Here is a 27782-nt window from a genome sequence, read left to right on the forward strand (position 1 = left end):
CTGTCTGTCTGCCTGTCTGTCTGTCTGTCTGCCTGTCTGAACTCCCCAGATGTTGTCAGAGAAAGTGTAAGGACGAACAGAGAGTAGTGGACGGGCGCTCCCTCTCCCTCCCTCTCCCTCCCTCTGGGGCCTCTACCAGGCCAAGCCAAGCGGAGCAGAACAGTCTGGAAAACTGAGGGGGGAATTTTACGGGAAGATGGGGGAAGTGAGTCATAGCGTCTCACCATGCGTAGAGCAGGGCAGGGTGGACCAGGCGCATGTGTCACAGAGCCCATGTGTGTCCAATCACAGGCTGGTCTACAGTCTCCAGAACATTCCACAGTGATGGTGCGATCAAAGTGAAAATAAATATAAACAATAAATGAAAGACAGGAGTTGGGAAAGCAATAGAGAAGGATCATAGAATCAATCATAATGCCACATCAGCAAGAGAATAAAATCAGAGCCATAATCATCCAAAAGTATTGAGAGAGAGAGAGAGAGAGAGAGAGAGAGAGCGAGGGAGAGAGAGATACAGAGAGAGAGGTAGAGAGAGACATAGACAGAGAGAGAGAGAGGGAGATAGCATCAGAACACATTTAGTTCTACAATAACAACAACTACCCCTGAAACAGCTCCAGTCAAGAATAGTGTTATCTAAGGCTTTGGCAGGACAGTTGTGGTAACAGGGATTTCTGTGAATCACACATATTTGCACAAGGTATTCAGATATGAATAGATGACATTGGATAGTATGACATTAAAGTGGAATTTTACCCTGTAATCCAGTGGATGTGTTGTTTTCATTTGTCAATAGTAGACACATTGACTAAAAATCTTGTTTTAAAACGATTAGTCAAGATATCTCGCTTTGAATGCCCTGATCAGTCCTGATGTTCCAAACTGCCCATTTAAGTAAATTCCTACAACACCTCCCACACAAGGTACTTCTGTTAAACAGTGCAAGAGCTAGAACGTGCTGCTCTCTGGGAATCACTGGCGTAGTAGACCAGGGTCAGAGTCGAGACGGTATGCATCGTGTGTCTGTGTGTGTGTGTGTGTGTGTGTGTGTGTGTGTGTGTGTGTGTGTGTGTGTGTGTGTGTCCAAGGCCTTGCCATTGAAGGTGTGGTGTGTACAGTGTACGGACACTTGTGTGGCCCAGACAGTGTTGTGGCAGGTGTAAGATATGCTGTGGTGTTTAAGGTGTTTATGTGTGCACGATGTGTAGATGTTTAAGGTGTGTACAGGCAGAGAGGAGGAGGTGTGTAGGGCATGGTTGGTTTAGTTTCGTTCTCTCTTACTGCATCTCTCCAAGACAGACAGGGAGCTTCCACTGGGCCTGTCCATACACGCTCAGCCCCCCCTTCTCTCTCCACCTTTTATGACCTCTTTCAAAATTCCCCTTCTTCCGACATCTCCTGCTGTCGCCTGTCTCATCTCCCTCTCTCTGTGAGTGTGTGTGTGTGTGCGTATGTGTGTGCGTGTGTGTGTGTGTGCGTGTGTGTGTGTGTGTGTGTGTGCGTGTGTGTGTGTGTGTGTGTGTGTGTGTGTGCGTGTGTGTGTGTGTGGACTACGTGGGCACCAAGGAGTGACAAGACGGATGACACATGCTTTTGTTTACATTTACATTTCTATTCATAGTTCTCATGATATGATGTGACAATCAGTGGAGGTCAAACTCACCGTACACACACACTGGCTGGCACATAGAAATATGATTTATTCTAGTCATGCTGTTCTGTTAGCCATGTAGATTGTGTGACTTTGACCTCCATCGATTGCACACTGAAGCAGATTTATATTCATGTGCTGTATGCAGCAGATACTCCTGTCCTGCTGATGTTCAATGTCAGATTTAGCAGAAATACAGACCCCTGCATTCAGTAAAGCAAGTGTAGCAACAGAGTAAGTATGTGATATCACATGTAAACACTTGATACAGGTTGTTTTTTTGTTTCTGTGTGTGTGTGTGTATGTGTGTGTATGTATGTGTGTGTGTGTGTGTGTTCCATGCTGGCTCTTCACATTGCTTCAGACAGGTAGATTGATAACATCCTGGCATTAGCTGGCTGCCAAAGTCATCTCCAGATTCTTCATTTGCGAGAGGAGAGGAGGAGGGGATGGGATGGGGGTGAGGGGAGGAGAAGGCAGAGGAGGGGAGAGGAGGAGGGGATGGGATGGGGGTGAGGGGAGGAGAAGGCAGAGGAGAGGAGAGGAGAGGAGGAGGGGATGGGGGTGAGGGGAGGAGAAGGCAGAGGAGAGGAGGAGGGGATGGGATGGGATGGGGGTGAGGGGAGGAGAAGGCAGAGGAGAGGAGAGGAGGAGGGGATGGGATGGGATGGGGGTGAGGGGAGGAGAAGGCAGAGGAGAGGAGAGGAGGAGGGGATGGGATGTGTAAACAGCTTTCAAATGCATTCTGTGGATTGAAAAGATAAGTACTTCTGATCACATAATCCTCCGCTGTTCCCAAAAGGTCTTGAATCTCCTCATCTTCGTTTTCAATAAGTGTATCTGCTGCAACTGTAGGATCCAGGATGCATGCAGCAGCTACACGTGGAGAGAAATGATCTGCATCTGGCTCCATGAAACGACTGAATCGCTGATTCTGAGGGATCCTTGTAGCCTGTGCTCTGACTGAACTCAGACAAGTGGACAGTGACATCAATGAGAGTGGGGACAACCAGTGACAGAGATACAGTGTCACTCTGCAGCATTTTAGTGTGCTCTGCAAATTATATGAGTAACTCTTTCAGTACACTACATTTTTGCCATTCACTGGGTAGGAGGCAGTCCCAGTCTTGTTCGTCATCCAGCTGGTGTCCTTTACCTGTAGGAAACTTTCAATCATGTTGTATGTGCTGGACCTTCTTGTGAGGCAGTCTTTCACTGGACACAAGCCACATTCTTCCTATAGTTTCTCTGTTGATTTGGATGACACACTTAGGCATCTGTGAAACACTTAGGCATCCAGTTGGCGCCTCACACTTGATTCTTTCTGGATCATGTTGACTACAAGCTGTAGTGTCCGGACCACACAGGGTTCTCTTAAGGCCACCCATGTTATGTGTGAGCTGGACATCATCCATTGAGTTGGACTCAGAATCACTCTGGAGATCCTCTTTTTCAGAGCTGGAGTCCTCAACCATGTTGCTATCCAGCAGTAAGGATTACAGTAAGGATTTTTTCATGTGGAATTTCCCACTCCTCCATGCACTCCACAGACCTCTTGATACTCCACAGATCGCCGTGTGAGGATGGAAAATCTGTACAAGAGACAGAAGAATGGGCACTGGCTTGTTGGCAAAAGACGCATGCACTTATTCCAGAAAAGATGCTATCATTGCATTCTTAGTCCAGATATCTGTGCCAATTGTTATTTTCCTTACTACACTAAGTTTTGCCTTGAACTTCTTTTCTGAACACTATAGTGTTTCTGTGAGGTTGCTATTTTTTGTTTTATTCAGGACTATAAATGTCTTTAATCATTTCCACAAAATCCTCATCCTCTATTATTTTTGGTGGTAGACCAGTTCTGCCAATCCAGCGAGCCTTGGACTCCTCCTTGGAACAATTTGAGTCAAGCCTATACTTGGAGCCTGAGGAGAATACTCCAGTGATGGCTGTTTGCTTCTTGTGGCTCTGTACTTTTTACATGTAGGTGGTCTGTGAGCTGTGTGAAGAAAAGAGAGAGTAGACATATCAAACAATATTCTTATTAATCAAAGATAAAACCTTATCAAACATCAGTGTTGTGTATTACAACAGGAAATGTTAAGTTAAAACACACATGCATGTGCTCTCTCTCTCTCTCTCTCTCTCTCACACACACACACACACACACACACACACACACACACACACACACACACACACACACACACACACAGTATCATATCTAGAATTGTTCTATCATGAATGATCTGATACTAACTAGCTATCATTATCAATCTGTTATTACCAACCTGAGCATATATGTCGGGAAGATGCTCTTTCAAATGCCTCTTGAGATGCGTATTTTTACCTGTCAGCTTGTACATTCAGTCTTCTTTGAATCAACATAATAAGTAAAGTGGCTCCAAACGTCTTTTCCTGCTAAGAGTAGGTACCACTGGAGCAGCTGTACCATGACGGGTGCTTATTTGCATCAGTGATTAGTGTCGGCCAGATTTGAAGGTTGCCGGGCAGAGAGGTGACTTGTGAATGACCTGGGCATTGTATTTATTTTTGACCAATAACAGCATTGCGACACAGTCTTAAAATTCAGCTAATGGAATGCATGCTTTTGATTGTATCAAACAAATAACACTGAAAAGCTCTCTCTGTCTCTCCAAAAACTCTTGTCCATTTACTGATAGTCAGATTTTAGTCACAGAGATAATTTCTTCATCATCTTTCTTCATCTCGTTTTAGTCAACCAGAATGAAAAATGAATTTTGTTTAGTTATAATTTTTTTCTGGGTCTATTTATTCAATTATCGTCTCGTCTTTTGCCATGGAAAAATAGTTTTTTGACGGAATTCACACTGACACACACACACACACACACACACACACACACACACACACACACACACACACACACACACACACACACAGGGTCTCACAGGGTCTCTCCTCCATGTGAAGAGAACATATGGCTATTATGTTGTGTTTACGTAGGAAGACAGCAGACAGGCAGGCAGTACTTACTCTCCTTAGAGCCAGTCAAGTGTGATGGGCTAAATGGAGAGGTGTTGGACTGGAAGGAATAGGATTTTCTAATGGCCACTTTACTATGGGAGGAGGAGGGGGACTGGAGCTAGGGTTGTTATCTTAACAAAAGAAACACACCTTTTATCTTTAGCTACGTTGCTTTGAGTTAGGGAGAGCTAAGAAAAGGCTGTTATCAGTAAGATTAGAGGGCAGTGTTTCCCAAATGGTGGTCAGAGTAAGTTGTGGCTAATTCCTAAAGACAAGGCTCTGGCTGTGGCTGTAAACATTGTTTTGTCATCTTATGTTAAAAAACAACAACATTGAATTAGGGAGAGCTGTTATTGTAGTCCCCTTTGCTAGTCCCCTGTCACGGATGATGGCAGAAAGGTAAAGCTATTTTGGTCATTATTATATTGAATAGATGAGAATGCTGGGAGAAGTGTTACTGTTAGTCCTTGCCCCCCTGTGCTCTTCCCCTCTCCTGATCCTCTGTGTTGGTTAAATCTCTATTGACAATGTCTCTTATCTGCTCTGATCGGTACGTCTGGTGCCACTGTGGCCATTGTGCGTGTGTGTGTGTGTGTGTGTGTGTGTGTGTGTGTGTGTATGTGTTCAGATCCTGGGAAAGGGCTGTGGTCACATGCTCACGAGCTGTTCCTTTGTGTATTGTGTCCCACAGTGCTTGTGATCAGGAGGGACAAGGGTGCGTTATACTGTACTCTCTCTCTCTCTCACCTCTCTCTCTCTCTTTCTCACTCTATCCTCTGTCCTCTGTCTCTCCTTCTCTGTCTGAAAGAAGGATGGAGAGGACAGGAGGCTCCATTCACAAAGCAGATTCAATGAGTTAATAATAATACTAGTAATAACAATAATAATAACAATGATGGATAATAGCGGCCCTGTTGTTTGTTCAAATGGTAAAAGTGGATCCTATGAGCACCTCAGTCCATTGATGCTACATACCAAGTTTGGTGCAGATAGGTCAATAACTGTAAAACCCTTAGTGTTTTAGGTGTTTTTCACAAAATTCAAAATTACGGAAAATCCATCTTGATGGTCCTAGAGGCTCCATGATGGTCCTAGAGGCGTTTTTGGTCATCATGATTAGAAGGACTTATGTACCAAATTGTGTGACTCTAGGTCATAGGGTGTGAGAGATATGGCCTTTCGAAGTTGGCCTTTTCAAACACTTATAACGAAAGATACATTTGGGGGTAGTGGTCACCACTTCCTATCATATTGCCATGTTTCAAGTCTCTAGCTTGAAGCATCTCACAAGAAATTGAGAGACAGCATCTTAACAATAATAACAAGTGTCCCCCATGAATTATGTAGTGCGCCTCCTTGTGTGAATCAGTGACAATTATTCAAGCGGAATGTGTTGTGCTTATTTGATTCATTATCAGTCTTGCTTCTTATAGCTGTAGGAATCTACTTTTTCACTCAAAATAAAGAATGTGAGACAGACACCAGTGTCACATTAATTGGAATAAATCAAAGAAATATTTTTTTTTATCATTTATTCAAAACTAAATTCAAGTAAGAATCAAATACAACAGCAGTAATCAACAAAAAGAAAAATTTGCAAGGAGAGACCAACAACATATCCCAGCTGAAAATACAATAGTTGTTTACTGGAAGACTCTCTGGAGAAAACTTCAACATTAATTTGTTATGTTCTTAAAAGACCTTCAAAAACATGTGCTTGGAGAGGACAGATAGCATTTTCATGGAACTTAGTCCCGTAACTCACCCCAAGGCCATTGTCTAAATTCCCCACCTATCTTATGTTCTCAAAACATGGCTTCTTGATGCACAAGGCTCTACTTAATAACACATTACACAGCCAGTATCAGTTGTCCCTGACTGTGTTATACGTTTAAACCTTCTGTTACATACATTTTAAGACATAGTTGGTCACAACAAAGTTTAACAAACAGTATGAATGGAAGTAAGAGGTCAAGACAGACATCTATTCACAGGACCAATTCCTGTGATTCAGATTCCTTCACAGCTTTGCGTTTATTTGATGGCAGTCCACAGATTTGAGGTAGGCTGAAATGTTATAGGACCTTGTAGTGCTTATTTGATCAATTTGACAGTATTATTTGAAAACAGTCAATTAAACAAAGAGGTGTGCTCTTTGCACCCTATTATGTCGTTTTTATTTATAACAACCAACCACTTTAGCCGCACCAACACAAGATGAATGGGCATCACCTCGAACCTCCTAACAATGGATCTCTATGGCAAGATTCATAATTCATTGCACCAATCAGTGTAATTTTTGTAAATGCCGCATCTGTAAGCCAAGTACAAATACAGAATTTTGTGACATACGAACAGACAGGGGCCGAATCATAGTACCCCTCCAGATTTCATCGTGAGGGACAGTAATAACCCTAACCCTAACAATAACAATAGGGTTCTACCCCTATGGGCGTAGACACCTAATAATTATTATTAGGATCAATGAGTTACCTGACTCAGTACCATTTTGAATAGCTGTGCTGCCCTCTTCTGACCAAGCTCTACATTTGAAAACAGCCCCTCTGTCACTCTATCCCGTGTCAGTATGTGTTTGTGTGTGCCTTGCTACATAAGTAGGAATTACCCATTGAAACTAAACATATCTACTTTAATTCACACTAACCTCTCATTGTCCCTTCTCTCTCTCTCTCTCTCTCTCTCTCTCTCTCTCTCTCTCTTTCTCTCTTTCTCTCTCTCTCTCTCTCTCAGGTGGATAATGCCAAAGTCCTCCACTATGTGGGAGCAGGTGTAGCCTTCCCTACCAGTATGCTGTTTGCGTGTCTGCAGTCAGCGTTGACCTACCGTCTGGCTAAGACCCAGGGGGAGTACAGCGTAGCACACCTCCGACTGGCCATGACTCTACTGGCCCTCATTGCCTTGGTGCTCAGTATCCTTCAATACCGCTGGCAGGCTTATTCATTAGGATCAGTGTGGTTTGGTTACCCTAACCCTAACCCTAACCCTAACCCTAAGGATCAGTGTGGTTTGGTTACAACTGGGGGGAGAGGGAGTGGGAGGGAAGGATGAAGAGGGAAGGGGGGACCAAGGGAAGAGAGTGTGATGGAGGGGAAGGGGTGGTTTTGGGACTCAGACAAGGGTGAGAAGTGGGGGAGGGTAGGACTTAGAGGAAAAGAAGGGAAGAGGTGGTGTTAAGAAAGGAAGCCACTTTAGACTATTGAGATATACCCACAAACAGTCTTGTTTAGCTGTGCTCCTTAACCTCCGTGCCTCTAGGTGGCGTGTTCTTTGTACAGGAGAGCTACACCCTGCAGCACGCATCGGCCATCTTTGAGTGGGCATTCTGCGTCATCATCATGCTCTTCTACGGAACCTTCGCCTTTGAGTTTGCTGGCATGTCGGGAGATACCGTGATGGTGTTAGCCAGAGGGGGAGCACTAGGGCCAGCCGGGAGAGAGCATAAGGTGGAGGCGCTAGGGGGACCCAGTCAGCATCCCTCTGATAACATGTCAATGCTGTGGTCCCAGGGAGAGAGGCCATAGAGCTGGCCGATACCATTATCAATCTGGGGTTTGGAGTGAGTTTGATTATCCATTGCGACCACCCCCATACCATGGCGTAGGTGGGCTGTGTCAATGCTCTTTATCCCCAGCTGGTGGATTTGACTCCACCATTTTAAACAGACCCAGGGGTGTGGAGTGGACATCAAATTTGAGATATAGACTTGTATTGTAATCCCAATATCCCAACCCTGTCTCTCCAAATACCCTGCTTGCATTTTGCACATCATTGAGGAAACAAATCTTCTTTCCTTCTCCTTCTTCCCCCCTTTTCTGGCCAGGAGTGGAATCCTTAGTCAATCAGTTAAGGGAGAGATCCTATGGATACTGTAACCTTCATTAAGACCACTGCAAGTGGCCTAGGACTGTTACCTGGTCAGATGCCCCTCTGATGTCATCAGCTAGTGGCAGGCTGGTAGATGAGTTCAGCTTGGTGAGAGGGCAGGCTGGCCCAGCAGAGAGAGAGAGAGAGAGAGAGAGAGAGAGAGAGAGAGAGAGAGAGAGAGAGAGTGGCAGCATCAGAGGAAAGGGAGAGAGAAATGGCTTGCATCTGGAAAAAGAGAGAGAGTAATGACAGGCAGACTGCCTGAGGGGTAAGGAGAGAGAGAAAGAGAGAGAGAGAGAGAGAGAGAGAAACAGCTGCAGTCCAAATAGGACTGAGACCTCAATCAATCATTCCCTCTTGAATCACCCAGCAATGGCATCACAGCTGACCTTCAGCAGATGGCTCCGCCCACATATCCAGACTGAAGACTCCCGATCATGGATGTGCTCATGGATGTGATCATGGATGTGCTCATGGATGTGATCATGGATGTGATCATGGATGTGATCATGGATGTGCTCATGGATGCATCTCTGGCAAACCACGTCTTGATAACAAGCCCTGGTCTCACTATGGGAATATCTGGAGGCTTAGGGTTATATCACCCTCTTTTTTTTTTGCTGATGCTACATAAACATTGTGCCTTATAGAATAACTGAATAACTGAGTATGGACATTTGCAGACTGTCTGTAAACAATATGAGCTTTCCTCATATGGAAATCAGACCTTCGTTAGTGTTTTATCCACGTTGACATTCACAGTCTAGCCAAAGCGTATGGATGCAAGGAGAGAGTGAGTGGAGACACACTAAATGCATACCAGCTAATGCATGCCAGACCTCAGGGCTTATCAAGTTAATCACAGGAAATCACAGTGTTTAATAGTCTGAGGACCAAGGCCCAGAATAGACATCTATTTTTATCACAGCAACTAGGAGTGGATGGACATGCTCACAGTAGTGGACTCCCCCTTATTCATTTCCTGTTTGGTTCAGAGTTTCAATCCTCCTTTCCTTCCTCAGAGTAAATGCAAACCTGTTTGGTGATGTAATAAAACCTCTGTTTACACCTATTCCAATTGCGTTCAAGGAAGGCATGCTATGGATGACCAGAGTTTTCCATTCCTGGTTTATAGTGAATAGGTAGGAGCTACTCTTCTCCCAAACAGTGCAGAGACCCACCTAACCATACGGATCCACTCTCCTGCCTGCAACGTACAGACTGTGGCAAACATCCAGTGACATTTGAGATCCTGTTTCCTGTTCAAATCTGCAGGGCCCTGTTCAAGCACCCTTCCTTTCTTCCTCCCTTCCTGAAAGTAATCACTGATCTGACAATGTTTGATTGATGAAAGTGACAGTATAGAAAACATTGTTTTCACTTATCCAATAGCGTGAAAACCAGTGATAACCTCAAAGGAGGTCTGTAGGGAAGAACGCATTTTGAACAGGGTCATCGTCTCCTCTGTGTTTCAGCGTTGCCTTGACTTCAGTGTCTCTGTTGATTTCAGAGCCACATATAAGCCCATTGTTTCATTCACAAGGTTTTCACATGTAACCTCCACCCTCACAATGGTTCAACAATGAATCTGTGTGAAATGGATTGACGTTCATCACTGATTTATGGAAAACAGTGATCACTTGGCAACTGATTCATGTGCAGAGCATTTTGTTACTCAGCTATCATTGAGTCCTAGAGTATGACACAGTAGCAGTATAGTACAGTCATGTTACTAGTACAGTACAGTATACAGCAGGCCTGTAATCTACCAGAGATGTTTAAATGGTTGGATTGAAAGCCAGATACAGTATATACAGACCATGGCAAGGTCAGTTTGAGATTTACGATGTTGAAGGGTGCCATATTGGTACCAACCGAGAATTCCATTCTTAGTAAGGATTTGTGAATGAGTGTTATTGTGTCATATAGTGCTTGGTTCCAACATGGCTGACAGTTTGCTCAACCAACTCTATGTATATCTATGGCTCTTGCTGGATTGTGCTTTTATTGTTGTTCTTGGTTTAGAATACCCCTCATGATAAGCTGTCCATAGTGGCCTTACACACCGAATGGAAAATACACCAGTATATATGCATTTTGACTGAACGCTGTGTCCAATCCAAAAACATAAAGCTTATCATCTATTTGCCTCCTTTTTGTAAGTGTCCTTATGCTTTGCTGAATGATATTGCTATCCAAGCAGATATGTCAGTGCCATATTCAAATCATATCAGAGCTTTAAGGAGTAGTATTAAGCTGTCCTTAGGAGCTGATCCACAGTCAGTTTGGTGTTCTCCTTAATATGAAGGTCAGGATTGGAGGAGGTATAGATGATACTATATTGGTTTCTAAGGGCAACTTTTGGTCAATGTTCTTTTCTATTTGTTTACAGATCTACCTTTGACTTATATGACTTTTGCACTCTCAGGAAAATCTGTTACCACCAGCTGCAATTGCAAGTAATTTGAAACAAAATCAAGTATGTTTTTTATTTTATGTAATAGTTTTATGTTGTGATGTGTATATTTTAAGTTGACTGTAATTAGAGGACTTGCATTGACCAGTTAATTGATTTTGTGCCATGGCTCTCTCATGATCTGTATATGACAGGCAACTGTCCATGGTCCCGTAGGTTCCATGCTTTATCCTATATGATTAACACTACACATTATATCAATAAAAACAGTATGGCTTTCAATGAGACAATGGTGGAGAATTGATGAATTGATTGATAGCCAAGAATCAGGTACTCAGGCTAATGTAACAACCAACACACACAAGTGGACACACACACACGCACACACACACACACACACACACACACACACACACACACACACACACACACACACACACACACACACACACACACACAGTAGAGAACATTCCTGTACTGTAGCTAGCTATTGTCCTCATTGTGATCTTCATGATGGTCTAATGATCCAGAAATGATTGCCATACTCAACTGAAACATAAAAACCATGTGCCTTTATGTTTATAAAACCAAAGAAAGAGTTGTGTAAGGTTAAAAATGTGTATTTCTGTCTTGAGGAGAGAAGATAGTTGATTGTATATTTGCCTTAAAACGGTTTTACAAAATAAAATTGTGTAAACAAACGTGACTTCTTGTCTGTCCTTGTATTCACTGCTCAAATTCAAATGGACTAGTGTAGCCATATAGTACACCTATATGGCATCTTAAAACCAAAGACACAGTGACATCTACTGAGAGAATTTATTCATGGGTTCTTATTTTTAAATATTTTATTATTGTCAACAATTATTTACATTTTCAGGTTTCTCTGTCAACTTTTCAGACGGGTAGAGCTGTCAGAAAAGGAGGAAGATCAGCACAAGTACAGAGATTAGGGAGGGATAATCTCCCTTAGACACAGATGATAGCGGGTTTAGCAGTGTTTGTTGAATACACCACAAGGATAGCACAACCCCTGGGAGAGGTGAAATAGTCATACCACACAATACTGCTAGTTCCATTAGATTTACTGTATATAGTTAAAAATCAAACACCTCAGAATTGTTTATAAATGTGCAAATTAGGCCTGGTTTCACAATCACTAGTACCTGTGAAATGTTTTTGACTCTATTCCCCCACCATAAGTCACAGTTAAAGGTCCATCTCAGAGTAAGACTTCAAATGTTAACAGACAAGAGACTATACCAGACATCCACACTGAGATAGATGGATAGATAGATAGATAGATAGATAGATAGATAGATAGATAGATATAAAGTGAGTAGAGAGAGAGAGAGAGAGAGAGAGAGAGAGTGCAACAAACTTGCTTCCCAAAGCATGGGACATGTTGTTACAGAGGGACATGTACGTTTGAAACGATGAAAAGAAAAGTACACACATGGCAGCATCTCTGCAGAAAAGATATTCTGTTATCACTGTTTGGCAACCTTCATGTTAAAAGCATTATTTCAGGCATACAAAAGTGTACAAATGTAGAAACTTAAAGATGTGAAGTCAATGGTCCACAAAATATATGCCTTCTCCCGGGAGCATGCAGCTTGGAAAGTCATCACAAAAATTAAGTTACAATCATGTCAGAATCCTAATACATCAAAACCAATAGCCATCATAGTTGAAATAGTTGAAAAGCATGCATTCAAGGCAGCTATAGTAATGTTGTTGACAACAAGAACCAATCAGCAAGTCTATCGATGCAGATACACAGCATAATCAAACAGGACTGAGCTGGGGTTGAAACACATTATAAGGCGTTATAGAGTGCTATATATCATTATTTATTATCATTATTTCTTCTACTACTAGATTTGGTGGACTGTAACACTCTGTCCATCACATACAGGATAAGTGACCTGTCTGCACATCTGTTAGTGGATCTGTTGTGCATCACTGTAAAAACTGTCCTGCAGCATTGATCTTTACACAATTAAGACTTATACAACTGGATATCTTTACAGAGCAATAATAAAAACCAGTTTGAAACAGAGCAACGGAGGAGGTTTTAACTGTGGCTAGGCAGGCCCTTACTGAGAGAGTACTCTAATTTAGGGATTAAGACTTTAAAAAGTATAAAATAATCCATATCAATGAAAAGTAGCAAAGCTTTTGGTTGCGCAATGGTTGTGGTTAAGAATGCAGATGTATACAGTATTCAATCTTTGATTCAAAATATTCCAGTCATGAATATACATACCTACAGGCTTTAAGCACCATTTAGGAGGGTTAGGGTTAGGGTTCGGGTTAGAGAGGGATGGATAAACAGCTGTCCCCTCTCAGTCAGGACAGGATGCATAAAAAGTCCCACTCTACGGGCTACAAGCACACAGTATACCCCTAACCCAAACCTAACCCTAACCCTAACCCTAACTCTAAAACCTGACCCTAAGCATAACATTTTCCTTGAGTCTCTGCATCCTCTACTGAAAGTAGCATCAAATCGAGGAGCCAATGATATTTGCAAGCACCATGTGTGGTTGTGGTCTGTAGAAAGGTCCTGTTTTCAATCTCATCTCCCGAACAGCCGGTTCTGTGTTTGACCACCAGAGGGCGAGATCAGTAGTTCAGCTCCTTGGGCACCTCCCATGTGAACTCCGGCCGGCCAAAGTGGCCATAGCAAGCTGTGTTCTGGTAGATAGGCCTCTTCAGGTTCAGCTCCCTGGGGACAGATAACACACAACATCAGACCCAGAGGTGGGAAACACACACCTGCTGCAACAGCTGCTAGTACACAAGAGGACACCGACAAATCTCTCATTGACATGGACATATGTTTTTCGAAAAAAAAAACATAATTGAGTGTGCCTTTAGTTATTGATCTGAGGGTATGAAATGATGGCATGTCTGCAGACATGAAGAGTGTTTACCTGACGATGACACCTGGCCGTAGGTCAAAGTTCTTGTTGACAATCTGAAGCAGCTCAGACTCTGTCTTCTGGGAGGAACCGTAGGTGAACAGGGAGATGGAGAGAGGATGGGCCACTCCGATAGCGTAGGACACCTGGTCAAACACACATAGACATGGATGGATGGATGGATGGATGGATGATGGATGGATGGATGGATGGATGATGGATGGATGGATGGATGGATGGATGGATGGATGGATGGATGGATGGATGGATGGATGGATGGATGGATGGATGGATGGATGGATGGATGGATGGATGATGGATGGATGGATGGATTGATGGATGGATGGATGGATGGATAAACACTAGGATGGATGGACGAGAAGATTGATTTGAGGCCTCACCTGAACCAGGACTCTCCTGCAGAGCTTGGCCTTGACCAGTGACTTGGCCACCCAGCGGGCAGCGTAGGCAGCAGAGCGGTCCACCTTGGAGAAGTCCTTGCCAGAGAAGGCCCCACCTCCATGGGCCCCCCAGCCCCCATATGTGTCCACAATGATCTTCCTTCCGGTCACACCAGCATCACCCTATCAAGAGCAGATGAGAGAGGAAGGATTGATTGATTGTTGATTGATCAGTATTTGCGATTTAAAAAAAAACAATAAAACAAAAGCAATTCATGTGCGTGTGCTAGCGTGCATGTGTATACTGGATGCGTGTGTGTGTGTGTGTGTGTGTGTGTGTGTGTGTGTGTGTGTGTGTGTGTGTGCGTGCGTGCACTTACATGTTTACATACAGTATGTCAGTGTGCTTGCATGCACATATGTAGAGTGTTTGCGCCTGTGTAAAATAACACCCACCTGGGGTCCTCCGATAACGAAGCGACCACTGGGCTGGATGTGGTAAGTGGTTTTATCGTCCAGGTATTTGGCAGGAACCACAGCCTTAATAACCTGATAAGGAAGAAAGGATTTAATTTACAAATCACTTTTTAACTATGTCACATAATGACTCTAGTTCTTATTTCTAGGTACACTTAATTGGCTTGAATCACAGTTCTGTGGGCTGTTATTGGTCAATAGCTGTCATGAAATTATGTGACATAACATTGTGTACATTCATCAATTCATAAATTTGGTTTAAACTGGATAATCTCTATGTGGCCTACAGCCTCATACACATATACACACACACTCTCACAGCTCATGCACACACACACACACACACACACACACACACACACACACACACACACACACACACTCACTCACACCGCATGCACACACCATGTATAGCCCACCTTCTCCTTGAGGACGCTTTTCTGTTCCTCCAGAGATATGACATCATCGTGCTGAACAGAGATGACCACTGTGTGTACTCTCTTAGGGATCACTGCTCCATCCTTCTGGTCATAGTGCACTGTCACCTAAAGGAGGGAGAGAGGGGGAGAGGTAGAGAACAAATGATTAATAACCAATCAATTAATTCCTTCCAAGTGAGCTCATCAGTTTGGTATTGACTTCATCGATAAGGAGATTAATGTCAATCTTTGACCCCCCCCCCTGCCCTGACGGTCTCAGCTGCCAGAGGAGGGAACCCATGTGTTGCTCACCTGTCCTATTCAGTTCCATTCTGGCCCCTATCTCCTTCCCTCAGTTCCATTCTGTATTTAAAGGTCTGAAATGACTAGACTAGATCAGCAATAATGCCAATACCTACATGACCATCATAGGTTATTCAAACATAACCAATAATTTAAGTTCTGTGAAAATCAAGGGGGTACAGCTAGGAGCTAGGAGTAAGGGCTTAGGGGCCGTAATAGAACCAGTTCTATGATTGATGAGGGCACAGCCTGTTTCCCCTGCTGTCCGACCGATTTCATGGGGTCAGTGTTACATCATCTGGTGGCACCGTCACAGTGGGAGGCATTGGTTGCAGTTGCATGTGTGTGTGTTTGTGCATGTGCACATGGTAGTAGTTGGACACATGCTAACTACCACCTGGTTCACTTCAATCAGGAAACCAGAGTCTTGACATATGGCTGAGACCACATGAACTAGACTTTACACATACTGTGTGTGTGTGTGTGTGTGTGTGTGTGTGTGTGTGTGTGTGTGTGTGTGTATCAGCCAGCACTGCCTCATACACATACACAAATACACTGATGCAGTGTCTGTAAACAACATTAACCATGATGTCAAACAACATTTGAAGCACGACCCACATTCTTCTCCTATAGTGCTCGCCACCCCTTATGCCCATTAAGATCCCAGACTCAATCTCACTGACCCCTGTTGAGACAGTCAGACCTCTTGAAAACAAGCCAGCACCAGTAACACTGTTAATCTGTTCCAAATCCACCCCAAAACAATGGACTACTAAGGTGTGTCTGTTTTTTTATGTGTTTTTGAAATGAATCCATGGAGAGAGAGACAGCCAGTCTCACCTGTGTTTTAGAGTCGGGGCGCAGCCAGGGGATGGTGCCGGCGCGTCTGAGTTCGGCCATCTTTGCGTTGAGTTTGTGGGCCAGGACGATGGTGAGAGGCATGCACTCTTCTGTCTCATCTGTGGCATAGCCGAACATCAGACCCTGGCAGAGAGGGGGGGGAGAAAGACAACCATGATGATGATGATGATGATGATGGTCATCATAGAGCTATATGTGATTAAGCAAGTAAGGATGCATTATTCTAATTATTGGAACAAAGCACCAGCCCCAACATTTAAACACAGTATTGGAACAAAGCCCGTCCCATTCCTCACCTGGTCTCCTGCCCCGATGTCCTCCTCTCGTCTGTCGATGTGGACCCCCTGGGCTATGTCAGGACTCTGCTGTTCCAGGGCCACCAACACATTACACGTCTTATAGTCGAAACCTAGAGAGAGAGAGAGAGAGAGAGAGAGAGAGAGAGAGAGAGAGAGAGAGAGAGAGAGGGAGAGAGACCAACCATGTTGTATCATTATCAAGATCACACTGGGGAGCCGGAAACAATGAGCGGCATTTATTTTCTTTTCAGAGCTATCTTTTTGTTTGAGTTTTCTCACCTTTGTCAGAGTTGTCGTAGCCAATGTGTCTGATGGCATCTCTGACTACCTTCTGGTAGTCCACGTTGGCGAGGGACGTGATCTCTCCACACAGCAGCACCATGCCAGTCTTACATACCGTCTCTGTAGTGAACAAGGGGAGGCATCAACACATGTAATAATATTTTAATAACAATCATTATAACAATGTAATAACATAGGCCCTGTTACATTGATCTGTGGCATCATCCTCATTTGAAACCCAATTATTAACCACATGACAGTGGCACATGGTTGTTATTTATCTTTTAGACTTTGTTAGTCAATCTATTGAAGGATGTAATCCTAGAAGGATGTTTTGAAGCTACTTAAACAGGACCTTTAACTATTGCTTTGTGTGTATCATTAATTCATATCATTAAATTAGTCCCCCCCTCACTCACCACAGGCGACCTTGGCATTTGGATCCTGTTTCAGGTGAGCGTCCAGGACGGCATCACTGATCTGGTCACAGATCTTGTCTAAAGACGGGAGGACAGAAATGGGAAACAAAATAAACTATTTCAGAGGGTCCAGGGCATGGCTTGAATCATAGAAACAGAAAACAAAGTGTATTTGAGTGTGACGTGAATTCATGATTGCTCCATCAACGGGATTGAATTTGTTAAGCACATCTTTTATGAGTAGGATGGTCCTTTTGAGGGAATAATCCTGTTGCAGAAAATATTTTCTTAAACAAATGTTTTCCGTACCACACAGTCAGATGGCACCTGCGTGAATGAGTGTGGTCCTGCGTGAATGAGTGTGGTCCTGCGTGAATGAGTGTGGTCCTGTATGAATGTGGAACATGAGATAGTTGTAACCCTTTTCTCTATGACTGAGCAATAATAGTCCAAGGGGGACTGATAACATTGTATTGAATTGAGCAGTAAATGACTGAATGTCGAATTTTGCTACTGAGGATATATGTTGCATAAGAGATATGAACTATGCACTGTTTATAATGGCAAAAGTGTCTGGAATGTTGGGCTTCATTCCAGTTCTCTGATCCCTCAGTTGGATTTCAGACTGTGACTGTGTGCAGAGGCAGGAGGACAATGGTTCAGTCCCCAGTATTTCTCTCTCTCTCTCTCTGTCTCTCTATCTGAGTATTGTCCGGCTGCTGAAGCAATGTGTTACTGTTGATGGGTTACATCAAAAACAACAACACAGACATCCCTGATAGCCCATGCAGGCACTGCAGGCTGGTGTGCATGAGGTTTGCACCTGTTCTGGATTCAAACCAAAATGATTTGACCGGGCTAGAATGCTGAGGAAGAACTTGTTATTCTCATCTTCCGCCTCAAGTTCTGCCATGCCCCCATCATCACACACACCGGTGTGGAAGACACATGACACTGAAGCTTATTTTGACAGTCTGGTTTAGGAGTCGCATCGTTAGTGTTGGTTATAACTCATACTAGAATACTCGAAGAAACAATTCTGAGAATGTGCCTGTCTGCTCTGCTTTAGCCAACTTATAGTGGAATCCTAATAACAAGTTTACATTTACTTGACACCAAATGCTTCAATACGAGACTATTCCAGGAAGCAAATCTGAGTTCATCTATGAGCTTGATATGAACACATTTTGGGACCATATCAAAGGTGGCCTGATGAGAACTATAAAAAATAATTGATTTTTGAGTAACATTCTGCTTTAACAATGTCTTGGCAAGGCAATGATGTACAGTGTTGAAAGCAGAAACAGCGATGTTTCAAGGCAATGTTAGATGAGCAACATTGTAGTTGACGAATTTCTAGATGTTTTGGGCCCCAATAGAGTGGCCAGTGTGGGAATAGGCCAGACCTCCTGGTTGTTATCAGGTAGAATGGTGTGTTCAATAAAATGGTGTGTCTCCCTACAAGGCCAGACCAACAATGTAGTAGATCCAACCACACGGCCTGCCTTCAGACACACTAGCCAGTGAGAGAGAAAGAGAGAGACCTTGCCTCATGTGTTCTTATCAGAAGGGTTTGGCCATAAAAATAGAATAAGAACACACTATGTATCTCATGGGTTTGGCTTCAGTGGTAGGCTATTGCATTGTTCTCATGATGTGACTTCACACCAGGCAACTGTACATTTGGTGAAGTTTAATATGAGTGTTTGTGTGAGGAGATATGTTGCCAAGCCAAAAACCCTACCTGTGGCTCATTTTTAAGAAGGGACACGTAGAGTAAACAAAAGTTACGTTTCATAACTTATTATTCCTGTCTTGCTGAAACATTTTAAAAAGATGTCAGTAAATGTTTTTCTCTTTTCTTGAAATCATTGACATCTATAAATTCTGTACTGTATTTAATTGCAATAATAACTAACTGCTTACTTACTGTGTGTGTGTGTGTGTGTGTATGAACGTGTGTGCGTGTGTGTGTGTGTGTGTGAGAGTGTGTTTTTGAGTGTCTGTCATTGTGTATGAGAGTGTGTTTTTGAGTGTCATTGTGTATGTGAGAGTGTGTTTTTGAGTGTCATTGTGTATGTGAGAGTGTGTTTGTGAGTGTCTGTCACTGTGTATGTGAGAGTGTGTTTGTGAGTGTCATTGTGTATGTGAGAGTGTGTTTGTGAGTGTCATTGTGTATGTGAGAGTGTGTTTTTGAGTGTCACTGTGTATGTGAGAGTGTGTTTGTGAGTGTCACTGTGTATGTGAGAGTGTGTTTGTGAGCGTCATTGTGTATGTGAGAGTGTGTTTTTGAGTGTCATTGTGTATGTGAGAGTGTGTTTTTGAGTGTCATTGTGTATGTGAGAGTGTGTTTGTGAGTGTCATTGTGTATGTGAGAGTGTGTTTGTGAGTGTCATTGTGTATGTGAGAGTGTCACCCCTTTATCGCCTTTACTCTCTCTTTCTGCCATGCAATCCTATACACCCCTCTCCCCCACATACCCCCACCAAAGAGAGAGAGTGTGTGTGAGAGAAGGAGAGAGAGAGAGACAAGTAGTAGTAGTAGTAGTAGTAAGTGCATGCCATGTCCCGCAGCGTAGTCTGTCAATGGAATACCATCCTAATGCTCTGACAGTGAATGTGTCTATCCAACTACAGTAGCTCTGTATCATGAAATACCTACATAGATATATCATCATCTGTCTACAGTATATGGAAGTTACAGGGTTTGTTATTGCTGTGTGGCCACAGGTAGAGAGCAACTGAAATTCAGGTGAAATGCAGGTACAGTATGAGACATACCTGGATGTCCCTCTCCCACAGACTCCGACGTGAACATGAAGGATCCATCATCCAGCAGATTACTCATTTTCACACTGGCAGGTGCTCAGGACGACTCAAAAACAGTCAGAGAGAAAGTTCCTAAATTTCCTCCAACAGCAGGCAAAGAGATCTGGAGACTGCTTTATATTCCTGCTGGTTCTCTTTAGGGGTTTAGAGTGAGAGAGAGAGAGAGTGAGAGAGAAGGGAGAGAGAGGGTTGCAGCCCTGCAGCCAATTCACTGTCACAGAACTCCAGGTCTATCTACACATGCTCCTATATATGGTTGAGCGAAACACACACACACACACACACACACACACACACACACACACACACACACACACACACACACACACACACACACACACACACACACACACACCATGCAACCCGTGGGACAGACCATTCCAGGGGGAGTTGTTGATGGGAGGGGATTTAAACTTAGAAACTACGTGTTAACCTCTTGTGCACTTCCCACTCCTGAATGGTACATGGTTTTTACCCCCCCCCCCCCCTCGCCCTCTCCCCCCTCCTATCCAGAGTTACTGCCAGAGTAAAAGTTATGCAATCTGGCATGTTGACTACCTAGACTGAGTTACATTAGTTTGTCAATATTAGTGGAAAGACAAAAACAGGTTTTATTCATGGTTAGGATAGGATGGGGAGAGAACTGACATACTGTTTCAAATTACAGTTAACTCAAGGAGGAAGTAAACTGGGGTAAACTCAAGGAGGGAGTGTTACAGTCAGTGACAAATATGATTGGAGCAGCCATGCTCAGTATTCTACCACATAATTGGTGTGGAGTGGGTGCCAGGCTACAGCACTGCTTATGATTGATTGTGCAGTAGATGTCTGTGTTACTTAACACTTCCTATCATGAACTATCCTTGTGTACTATACATAAATTGAACAAATATGACAAATATGTTCAAGATTTTTATACATACATATATACAGTGTAAAGTAACAGCTCCATGTCTGATTGTTGTCATTGGGAATGCAAGGAGCGTGGTTGCACTCGCATGTACATGCAGGCACGCACACACGCACGCAAGCACGCACTTACACACACACATACACACACGCACACACACACACACACACACACACACACACACACACACACACACACACACACACACATACACATATTGCCTGGAAACAATAAAGCAATTGACACTGTACATGTGGCATCCAATGCAGGGGGGGAAACATTAATGATCAGTGCATTGACTCAGTGACTTACTATCTGACAGTTTGGTGTGATAACACAGCTAATACTATACATGCCTCTCCAACAGTGTGGAGATCACAAGACACTTAGAGAGGTGAAAAGTAAACAAATTATATATATATATATATTATGAACGGACGAGAATCACATACCCACACATCTGGGTCTGGTTGCCGTTTATGTTGACTCAGTTCCGAGAGAATGAGACGAGAATTTTAATAAGCTTTCAGCGCTGAACAAAATACCCATCATCCTGACTGGTTACACACAGCAGATTGTTTAAGAACTCTATAGGCACTGACTACTATGCAGTAGAGAGCATGCTGCCTGTAAGGCTAATGTGTGCTGTGATTAACCCACCTTAACTATTTCATCATTGTTTCACCAGCACTTTGGATCTGTTGTATTATTTCTGGAGTAACTACAGCATTGTCTTTTAAGTTAAGTTCCCCAGCCTTTCAGGCGGGTAACTGCGCCAGTTGAATTTCCCTCGTTGGTTGATAATGGATGATGTGATTGGACTAAATCTCTCGCAACGAACCACAGAATTTATTGTTGCATTTCTTTGACAGAAGTGACTGATTATAGTCAATATCATCACACTTTGATGACAGGGCATTAGCAACCTCACTTTCTCCTGAATCATCATCATACTAGTTCATCATACTGGTGGACAGCTAGCTGTACTTAGTCCAAACCAGAGCTCTCCGGAGCCAGGCCTAGTCCAGTTCAATGTCACACATTGAAACCCTCACTGGAGACGGCTGTCTCTTAGCTGAGTTGGTGCTGCCTGTCTGTAAACACAGAACGTTAATGACTGACTCTTGGGGAGGTTTTTACCAACACTGACAAGATCGCTCTGGTTGTGTGGAAAGATAACCACTATTGGATGTTTGACGATGTGTCAACATGGAACATATACTGTATATAATATGTTAAAGATGGTTATCCGATGGACATTACTTATAAATGGATAAATTACTATATATTAACTATATACTATATACTAACTATTTACAGTATCATTAGGATATAAAGGAATCATAAAGAGGACTGGAATGTTTCAATTACATATCTTAATTTATATAGCATGATCAAAAGTAAAGAGTCTGAGTTGTGGGCTTGGAGACTTAGATTATGATTTTACTGTTGGAGCATCATATAATTGATAGCATAATAGAAGAAGATCATTGTATTTTTTGACATAGAAAGTCAGGATTATCATTATTAGCTTCAAACACCACAGTACATCCCTGTCTCTCTACATTGGGCTACATGTATGTTTTATTCTCAGTGCAGGGAGGTCATTCAGTGGTGGTGGGTTTGTGAAATCCCCTCCGGTGACTGGGTGCAACAGCGGATAAAGACAAGTCAAAGTTCACAAATACTCTTGATCTTTCATCTGCTGAGTGCCAAGGGGACTGCTCTAGATATGTGTGTGTGTGTGTGTGTGTGTGTGTGCGTGTGTGTGTGTGTGTGTGTGTGTGTGTGTGCGTGTGTGTGTGTGTATGTGTGTGAGTGTGTGATTGTGCTAGAAAAAACCTAAAAGGCTATAAGAATAAGCCGTGGCTATGGAGTGACTGCAAATCCTTCTCATGTGTGACAACATAGTGAATATGTAATAGAAGTTAGATAGGTGTAACACAGCAGATACCACGCCTGAGAAGGAGGACAGCAGATTCTTGGTTTTACCTTGACAACCTCATCAAACTAGGACCAAATCTCAAAGTAGCAACTAATCCAAAAACACAGGTTTGGCTGTGAATGGTGACGACTCATTCCTTGACCTTTGAAGAGAGGGTGTGTGTGAGTGATAGGGAATACTCTGAACTGTGTAACGTTATACAATGACATGGAGATACGGAAAATCCCCTGTGTGTTCTCACTCTCTTGCCTTATTCCAAATCAACCGTGGCCACGACCCACAGGCACGTCATGTAGATCTGATACCTGTAAAGAGGTTGTTAACACCTTTTTGCCTGTCTTCAGGTTCAATGTCATGCAGCCTTGGTAGCCTGGGTTACAGCACAGCCCCAGTATCTGTTTACTTGGTTGGGAACCAGTCCCATCCAGCCAGCAGGAAGATCTAGTTGGACCCTGGTTGTCCCCCAGTTATGGTCTTTTTTATCACAAGGTCAGGGAGAGGCCTACAGCGAAATTATAAAATAATTAGTTAGACATGTATCCAGTATTACCTGTATCCTAATCACCCCTATTTATGGTTATTTTCTCATCAGTGTTATTGCTCATTAATGTATTTTGTTACTCAGTTTTTATGGCACGAGCTGTAAATACATTTTTACTGCATTTACAACACTGAAGTAGTAAGGCTTTTGTTTACTATTGTCTTCTGTTGACGAACAGTCCTCTCAAGTTCACTGTGGCTGTAACTCTGAATCAGGTTGAATTTGATTTGATTTATAAGTTTGATACATAACCTATAAATATTTCAAAATAGGTTAAAGTTGTGTGCAAAAGCAAAAGCACTGTATCTTCAATTGGTATTTTTAACTGCACATTAACAGTGATATGGAATTTCTACCATTAAGCTGCTCTGAGCAGCTCTCGCAACAAGGGAATTGGCTCACTTCCTTTTCCCCTCCTTCTACCTGGCTCTCTGATAGGCTGGATTCACAAGGAGGAGTGTGGAGCATGGACCAATAGCTGATAGGGAGTGTAACTAACAGTAGGTGGGGTACAAATATCTGATTCTTATTGGCTTATGGTTCCAAACACTCCCCTCTCAGTCATAGATGCATGCTGTAGTGGTCCAGGGGTGTGTGTGTGTGTGTGTGTGTGTGTGTGTGTGTGTGTGTGTGTGTGTGTGTGTGTGTGTGTGTGTGTGTGTGTGTGTGTGTGTGTGTGTGTGTGTGTGTGTGTGTGTGTGTTTGGTTTCGGGGATGCAGTGCCAAAACACACTCCTTCTTTACAGGACATGAGATGAACCACACAGCTGGAAGCAAATCCTCAAGAGAGTGTGATGATAAAGTTGACATTCATGGCAAGAGTGCAGAGCCTTGAATTATCTCTATTTCCTCTCTTACCTCCATCAATGAAAAACACCAACACAGCAACAGCAACACTGATAAGCTTAAGAGAGTCATTGTTGGTTAGGGAGAAGTTTAAGATTTTTGTTAGGCCTTCAAAGGTCTCACACACACACACACACACACACACACACACACACACACACACACACACACACACACACACACAGACACACACACACACACACACACACACACACACACACACACGCTATCCTGACACATCTTTGACTCTCAGCACATTCCTCTCTGAATCTCGCTGTATGACTTTGTTTGATGATTATTTTATTTTTTTGATCAACTGGTAATGTTTTCAATCTATCCTTGTTTTGACTGAAGGCATTGCTCTAAGATATTGTCTCTCAGTCTGAGTTACCATAATGTGTGGTTTGTGTGTGTGTGTGTGTGTGGTTTGTGTGTGTGTGTGTGTGTGTGTGTGTGTGTGTGCGCGCGCGTGTGTGTGTGTGTGTGTCCACTTGAGCTGAGGGGACAAATGAGAATGTACTGTATGTTCCACTATTGCACACCTACAGCTATAAGTATTGCTCTGTCTGTTTCCTTAAAACAAGTAATTATTATACTGCTTCTGAGTAGAGAGACATATAAGAAAGGTCTTCTCTACGCACACAACCTGTAATTCACTTTGTTTATGTGGAAAAATATCACACACCAGCAGCAGAGAAGGCAAACAACAGAACTGAGGTGCATGGTGTTCTATAACCTAATATTCCACTTGTTGCAATGTTGTATGGACTGTGATTGATACAACAAAAAGGTTGTTTGTTTTTTCAACTGCCCTACTGCCAGACAGGTCTAGCCTGACCTGGTCATTCAGTTCAAAGTTTACTCAAGTTGGTGGGGGAACTATAGTGAGAAGTGTTAGTGGGCCTCATGACAAGAGTATTGAATAACTTCCTTGGACCACTGATAAATATTTAAAATATGTTTATTTTTCTGTTCTTCTCAGATCAGCATAGTTGTGTAAGGAACACTATTGTTTTTATCTTTTGTCAGAGATCTCACACAATAAGCAGCTGAACATGTACACTTAATACATTATCTGACAGTGTCTATCAACATGTTATGTTATTTCCCTTTCATAGGGTATAGGCTCAAACTCGGTAGGGGTGCAAATATCCCTGGCCTGACACTTATCAAGACTCAGTATTGTACTTTTTATAATTGTCAATAAAAAGCAATAGGCCTATACAGTAGGAATGGGTGAGCTGTTTGCATTATAGTTGTGTGCTACATATGTATAACCTCTGTTGTATTGTGTGTAAGCTAAATTACAGTACACCTCACGTGTCTCATTTAGATAGAAGGTAATACTTTTTTTTTTTAATTCTTTTTTTTTACCACATTTTAGGGGGGAAATATAATATCGTAACCCACCGTCTCTATGGAGACGGGGGACGTTTCAAAAGCCATCGCTCTCTCCAGTCCCTTAATTTTTTTTTAACAGGTTGTTTACTTTTTGATAGCATGGATTCTGATTATTTGAAAATATGCATAGGTAAATGTCTTATGGAGGGAATGTCTGAGTTGGCGGTCCAGCAGCCTGTTGACCCAATCCTTTACCTATCCCAATGGATTCTGAAATTCAAGGAGAATTTAGTCCATGAGCAGAGAGTAAGTAGCTAGCTACCGTTTTCTTTGTTGGCTCGCCTGACAACAAAAATGTTCCCCCATTCTACATAACAATAACCTAACTCGTGGTGGTTTAGTTCAGTACAGTAGTTTGATAAGATGATAGTACAATAGTTTTATTGATAACAATAAAATCATATCTGGATGCTGTAATTGAAAGACCTTCCAACTGTAATGTGACTACTCTACCTACTACCTCTAGGGGACAGTGTCGTCCAAGGGCCAGACAAGCGTTCACAAAACAAATAAGCGTCAAGTAAATGTATTTGACAGGGACTGACCTGTGGCAAAGATGATAAGCATGTGTAAAGTACATGTTTGAATAATGCTCAGTCCTACTGTAGTATTGGCCCAACAAGTTTGTTGTGTGTCTTTGGTTTCTGTCTAGATGGATACTTTCCAGAAGCAGCTGGAAAAGGAGATTCAGGTAGAGAAGCGGAGGATGGAAGAGGAGAACAAAAACAAAGCAGAGACTGAAGAGGAATCAGAGGTGACTTCAGAGTTCTACCATACTAAAGTTACTGTATAGTACAGAAATTATCTGTGATATTATTTTGTTTATTAATTGATTAGACTCTGTTGTTTTTGGTACCATTATCAATTACTGCACACTAAATTGTCATTATGATCATTTGTACACATACCGGTAGTACGTTCAGTTAGCTTACTCTGCAAAGACAGTCAGTTGTATGTAGGTTCACTATTGTCTCAGTCGTTTTTTGACTCTTTGGGTTCTTATTCCATATAAAGGTGAACAGGACCAACATCAATTATTGATGTTTCTTTGCAGTTCCAATGTTAATTTGTTGCTATGAGAGTGCCCTGCACTGGCTGTACTCCTGTATTTTGAACCCTTCCTTTTGACTTACTGTATTTGCCCAGCCTGCAGAACCAGTCCCAGAGAAGACAATTCTTGAGCGTCCCAAGAAATGCATACCTCCTTTGTTGACAGTTGTGGATGAGGGGGTGAGTACAGTAGAGTGCCACCTGGGTGCTGTATGTATGATATCATGCCACTGGTGCTGTTTTCACTGTAGCTTCTGTCAATGGTGGCTTTGTGCTAGAATACTGCTGCCCTGTCCCACATCAAGCCCTAGCTCCACTAGCAGTATGGTGAAAACTCAATCTAGTTCACCAGAGGCTACAGTGCCAGATGTTACCAAAGTTTACAGTCACATTAGTGATAAGTACAGTATATATTAATATAACATTATATTCATAACATAGTTATGGATATTGTTAGGTTCTGAAACTGAATGTTTCTTGTTCCTTGTTCCTAGGAAGAAGATTAGGCAGATTCCTAAAAATTGCAAATAAAGGCAGTGTTTTCTTACCATTTTCATCTTTTGGCAAGCACCCATCAATCTACCCATCTAACACCACTATATTGCTGCCTGTCTGTCCAAAGACAATAGAAGCAACAGAGTATAATTTCATAAGATACAAAACAGAGTACACACCTAATTGAATATGATATGTCTCAAATAAAGCATCAACGAGTCTTATGAATGAGCAATGATGATGGCACTCTTGATCAGAGCTGTGAAGAGGAAGGCAGAATCCATTCATGAGAAAATTCCAGAGTATAGTCCAGTACTTTAGATTGTGTGTCCAGTGATGGCAGGTCAATGGAGGCTTATTTCACAGTATTTTCCTATAGAATGCTGATCAGTCATGTTACATTGCCCTAAGTGG

The 27782-nt window shown here is 42.6% G+C and overlaps 2 protein-coding genes across 2 annotated transcripts in view; one reads left to right on the forward strand and one right to left on the reverse strand.

The window, feature by feature from the left end:
* Window positions 1-11418, forward strand: part of LOC310823129 (transmembrane protein 150A) — a 26125-nt gene extending 14707 nt beyond the window's left edge. Inside the window, exons 7-8 of the mRNA XM_083695875.1 lie at window positions 7412-7589; window positions 7937-11418. Of these exons, the coding sequence (XP_083552001.1) occupies window positions 7412-7589; window positions 7937-8202 (444 nt within the window). The 3' untranslated portion in view covers window positions 8203-11418. The remainder of the gene's footprint in view (window positions 1-7411; window positions 7590-7936) is intronic.
* Window positions 11419-13896: 2478 nt separating this feature from the next.
* On the reverse strand, window positions 13897-20199 carry mat1a (methionine adenosyltransferase 1A; the record flags this gene model as incomplete). Its single annotated transcript, XM_083696200.1, has 9 exons — window positions 13897-14034; window positions 14290-14472; window positions 14746-14838; window positions 15186-15311; window positions 16332-16475; window positions 16649-16761; window positions 16931-17053; window positions 17353-17430; window positions 20133-20199. 9 exons carry the CDS (start codon window positions 20197-20199, stop codon window positions 13897-13899), a joined length of 1065 nt encoding a protein of 354 aa, XP_083552326.1.
* Between the last annotated feature and the right edge of the window lie 7583 nt (window positions 20200-27782).

The sequence above is a fragment of the Argentina silus genome (genome assembly GCF_951799395.1).
Source record: "Argentina silus genome assembly, chromosome: X".
In the NCBI taxonomy this organism is placed as follows: Eukaryota; Metazoa; Chordata; class Actinopteri; order Argentiniformes; family Argentinidae; genus Argentina; species Argentina silus.